The sequence below is a fragment of the Buceros rhinoceros genome, unplaced genomic scaffold (genome assembly GCF_000710305.1).
Source record: "Buceros rhinoceros silvestris isolate BGI_N320 unplaced genomic scaffold, ASM71030v1 scaffold7570, whole genome shotgun sequence".
Classification (NCBI taxonomy): Eukaryota; Metazoa; Chordata; class Aves; order Bucerotiformes; family Bucerotidae; genus Buceros; species Buceros rhinoceros.
In genome coordinates, this window is record NW_010388955.1 from 29,669 (window position 1) to 34,729 (window position 5,061).

Here is a 5,061-nt window from a genome sequence, read left to right on the forward strand (position 1 = left end):
CCGGGGCTGCTGTGGGGCTGCCGAGGGAGGACATTTGCCCCACACGTCGCGGCTCTGGACCTGGGCTGCAGGCTCACCCACGTCTTGCCTCTCCCTCAGAGTCAGCAGAGGAGGGTTTGGAGGAGACGCCCCATCGCTGCTGGGACAGGGACCCTCCGAGCCCTCACCATTGGCACATGCCGAGTCCACTGGGAAGAAGAAGGCTGCCACTACAATGGAGCGGGGTGAGAGCAAATTTTCCCTCCCGTAGGCTGTCGGGGTGCTCGGCGTGGGGCTGAGAGCAGTGGGTGGCCGGGGTAGGCAGGAGCTACCCAACCGCCCTGGGGCGGGGACTCTCCTTCCCCCAGCAAGCGGGGCCCAGGCTGGGCAGTGGGCACTGGCTGGGACGCCAGTGCCGGCCATGCGCCCTTCCTCTCCGAGTCCTCCAGCCCTGCCCTTCAGCCAGCTGGGCAGGGACAGCCCCTGGGGACAGTCCCTCAGGGACGCTTGCCCTGGCCCCGCAGAGGTGCTCATCACCGGTGCCGTTGGCTCTCTCCCCTCCAGCATGCAAGCTGTGTCGCCGGGTGGAGGCTGACCCGGACATCTGTGGGCGCAAATGTGAGCACCAAGGGATCTGTGCCCATGAGTTTTGCTTGGTGAGTTCCTCGGCAGCTCCCTCCCGCTTTCCCACAGGCAGGACCCACCTCGCGCTCCTCATCAGCTCCTCTTCTGCTCTCTTCTGCAGTTTTTTGCCAATGGGCTTTATCGGGAAGATATGAGGGACGGTGTTCCCTTTGAGCACGTTAGGCGCAAGATCAAGCAGGCAAAGCAGAAGGTGAGGACTTGATGAAATCGGGGAGATTTGTGCCTGGAGATGTTTGTGAGAGCTTAGTCCAGACCCCGAGGAAGAAATCCCAGTCCTTCCAACCAGTTCTGGGACAAAGTCTTGCACCCTGCAGCTTCACAGAGGCTCCAGCACAGAAGCCTCCTGCACCAGGCACAACTATGGGCTTTGACATGTCAGCAGCTGCATCCTGTGCCCTGCCTGGAGGCATGGGGCTGCCTGTGGAGGCTGCTGCTGATGGGGGATGCTCTGTGTCCTTTCCAGAATTGCTTCGTCTGCGGGAAGCGCAGGGCCTCCATCACCTGCCGGGGGATGGGCTGTGACCGCAGCTTCCATCTCCCCTGCGCTGCAGAGGCTGGATGCATCACGCAGTATTTTCCTCAGTACAGGTACCTCTTCTCCCCTCCTTGCCGCCACCGGGGAAGGACCCAATAGTTCTCAATTCACTCATCCCTTTTGTCTTGCCTTCAGGTCCTTTTGCTGGGAGCACCGCCCAGAACAGACAGTGGAGGCAACTCCAGAGGAGAACACGGTCTGCATCATCTGCCTGGTCCCTGTGGAAGAGAAGAAGACCTATGGCACCATGGTGTGCCCAGCGTGCAAGCGCACCTGGTTCCACAGGCACTGCATCCAGAACCAGGCTATCCAGGCTGGCCACCGCTGCTTCTGCTGCCCGGGTTGTCATAATGAATACAGATTCCGGGCAGAAATGCTCACCATGGGGATCCGAATTCCCAGGTTGGTTTTGGTTTTGTTTCCAGCTCGCAAGACACAAGGATGCAGGTGCTGTGCCACGCCGGGTCCTGCCCCTGCAGTCCTGGCCCTCTGCTGTGCCTTCAGTCCAGGCTTCAGCTTCACGGCAGAGTGGGAAACAGGGCAGGAAGAGCAGGGACACCCCGCAGCTGCCTTGTGCCGGGGCAGCAGGGGCTCATCAGTGTTCCTTCCTCCACCAGGCTGCCAGCATGGGAGTCCCCCCGTGCCTACTCTGCGCTGAGTGAGAGGCACAGCTACTGCGATGGCGGCTGGAGCCTTTGTCCAGGAGGCACGGAGCAGCCGGAGGCAGAGGGGTAAGTTGCCCAAGCTGCGCCATGGGGCTTTGCATGGCATCTCTGTCTCGCCAGGGGCTCCCAGCAGGAGCCCTAAGAACAAAAGCCCTGCAGGACGGTCCCATGCTGTGGCCACCTCGTCCTCATGGCCATGAACCCATTTGTCTCCCCAGGCCCTGGCAACTGCTGCTGTCCAGCTCCTGCACTGCCGAGGGCACCCACCGGCGATGCTCCGCCTTGCTGGACAGCACAGAGAGCTGGGAGTATGATGGCTGTGCTGGCCCCACAACCGGTAAGCAGCAAAGCACCTGGGTGCCCCTGGGCTGGATAGCCTCTCTGCTCCAGGAAGGGTGGTGGCACCCACCGCTCTGGCCTATGTGGCCATGGGCCTGGGGGTCGTGCCCTTGAAATTCCTGCTTCTCTTCATAGCCTCCAGCTTCAACTTGGAACACGCCGGCCATAGCACTGCCAGCTGGTCAGGACCGCAGCGTCGGGACGAAACCCTTTAGAGCCAGCCCAGACATTGCTGTGGGACCAGCCGTGAGCTGTCCCCAAGTGCTGGCCATGATGCCCCTCCACTGGAACAATAAAATCAGCCATTAACCTCTAGACTGGCAGATTCTACCCCCATTTGTCGGCTTCCTCCTCTCCCATTCTTGAGGGGCAGGGTTAGAGGCTGGGCCCAGAGGGTTCTGTTCTCCCCAGGGGTTGGCAGCACCTTCCCCAGACCCCTCTCCTTGCCAGCTATTCACACACAGCCCGCCCAGACACATGCCATGCCCCGGGGAGTTTCAACACACTTCAACTCTGTTTCCTTCTGGACAGGGCTGTCACCTAGAGGTACCTCCTGTCTTCCTTGCCCAGGTTAGTGAGGACCGTGGCAAAGCAACACAGCTATTTCTCTAACAAAGTTCAGCATCACGTCTGTCTGTGCGTTGTGAAGGTGTCTGTGTCTTTCTCCAGGAGCTTAAGGGCACTGCCCATTCCTCAGTCCCTCCTCCTGTTCCCCAACAAGGTTGATGCTGCACCAGCTGAAGGCTTCCTTCTTGCACACCCACATGTCCAGCAGAACCCATGCCAGCCAGCTCCAAGAGGGACCTCTGCTGATGGCAGAGGCTGAGCCCATCAGCAATAGTGGCAGCGGCTCAGGGATAAGGTGTTTGAGAAGGTCTGGGAGGAATTGCATTGTAGACTCACAGGGCAGGGGAGAAGGAGGGCGGGAGATGCTCCAGGCACCAGAGCAGAGATTGTCCTGCAGCTCCTGGGTTGAACCATGGTGATGCAGGCTCTCACCTTGCAGTCTGTGGAGCTCCACACTGGAGATATCCACCTGAAGCCCCTGGAGCTCATGGTGGAGCTGTGTTTTGTTTTAACCCCACCAGCAATGAAGCTCCACACAGTCACTGGCTCACTCCTCCCCAGCAAAATGGGGGAAGAGAATCAGAAGAGGCAAAGTGGGAAACTCCTGTGTTGACATAATGACAATTGATTAGGGAAAGTGAGAGCCCCGCACGCAAACAAACCACCAGCGCTGCCACCGGCACTGCCATCACAACCGGCACTTCTGCCCCTCTGCCACCTCCTCATGCTGAGTAGAAGGAACCTGCTGTTCTAGGACCTCCTCTAATTGGATGCTTCATAGCACATCCTGCCATAGTAGGGCCTGCAGTAGGACCCACTGTAGCAGGACCTGTCATAGGAACCGCCCTAGTAGGACCCACCACAGCAGGACCCATCTTAGGACCTGACTTAGTAGGACCCGCCACATGAAGACCTGTCATAGGACCTGCCGTTGGACCCAGCTTCATAGGACACACCATTGTAGACCCTACCGAAGCAGGACCCTCGATGATAGGACCTGCCATGACAGCACCTACTGTAGTAGGACCCACCGTAGTAGGACCCCCTGCAATAGGACTCTTCGTAGCAAATCCTGCCAGAGCAGGGCCTGCAGTAGGACCTGCCATAGCAGGACCAACCATAGCAGGACCCACCATGTGGATCTGGGCTCATCTCAGAGAGATGCAGTTACGGCGTTTGCCTGTCCCTATCTGTTTCCAAAGAAAAATTGCTTTGAAAGCAGCTCAGGTGAAGAATTTTCTCCTGTCTGCTGTTCATGGGGGGAGATTGTTCCCAGAAGTCCTGAATGCTGTTATTGTTTTTTCCTGCTTTTTGATTAGATATATCTGACAACTTCAGTTGCCGGGGTTTTATCCCAATGTGAGCCAGATACCACAGTTATTCACTGGGGGTACAAAACGCATTTTCCAGAACCAGCCTCTGACCCACTGATGTCGATGAGAATTTCCAGTAAACCTCAACAAAATTCAAACCCTTCATTTCAAGAGAAGTGATTTCATTTTTAATTTCTAGCAACTTTCAAATATTACTATAATAATCACTCACTTGCTTCCCTACCACTCCCCAACAGAGGAAACAAATCCCAGCCAAATCTGTTTTTTCAGATGTTAGGATAGTGTAACGGTATCGAAGTCCCAGCACAATCATAGGAGAAAATACCAGCAGAACTGAGGTCAGGTTTGCTCCTTTCCAGGCTATTCGCTTCCAGCTCACTATTGTGATATCCACTAAAAATGGATGTGTCATTTCTGTGTTCAGCTTAAAATAAATGCAGGGATGTGATGGAATCTTAAAATCTAGAGGCCAGATGCCATGCCGCACAGACTCCAATCTACAGCAGCTCAGAAGATGAGTGACGAAGAGCTCAAGAATGAGCTTGCTGGTGAGTGGGGAAGCGGTTGGAGTTGTTCTGTGTGGTGCTGTGTTGCTTGCTGATAAAGTGACATTAGCAAAGGTCACAGAACAGTAAATCAGAGAATGAGAGGTACTCACTCGGGACTGTCTTTCCTTTGGATGCACATGAGCACACATATGCAGTAACTAATTTTACAAGGGATGTTACACACTGAAGAAGCCTCAAATGACTTCTTAATGCAGCTTTTGGATTGCTGCAAACAAATTCTGAATATGTTCCTTTGAATTGCAGAGACCAGTTTGGTTTTGACTATATACGAGTCTTTTAATCATTCAGTATTCATAAACACTTCTGTGATTTTTTTTCCTTAATCTCTGAGGTGTGGGTGCTCTTCACATGTCTCTATTTCCAGAAGAACAAGTGTATTTCCTATATTTAGTTATTTTTCTATGCTGTCTGTCATGGGACAACAAGCA

The 5,061-nt window shown here is 55.0% G+C and overlaps 1 protein-coding gene across 1 annotated transcript; it reads left to right on the top strand.

Moving 5' to 3' along the window:
* Positions 1 to 543: 543 nt before the first annotated feature.
* On the top strand, positions 544 to 2,378 carry PHF7 (PHD finger protein 7; the record flags this gene model as incomplete). Its single annotated transcript, XM_010132207.1, has 6 exons — positions 544 to 635; positions 725 to 814; positions 1,088 to 1,212; positions 1,295 to 1,561; positions 2,043 to 2,161; positions 2,299 to 2,378. Coding segments are annotated over 6 exons (773 nt in total), but the record flags the coding sequence as incomplete, so codon positions are not given.
* Between the last annotated feature and the right edge of the window lie 2,683 nt (positions 2,379 to 5,061).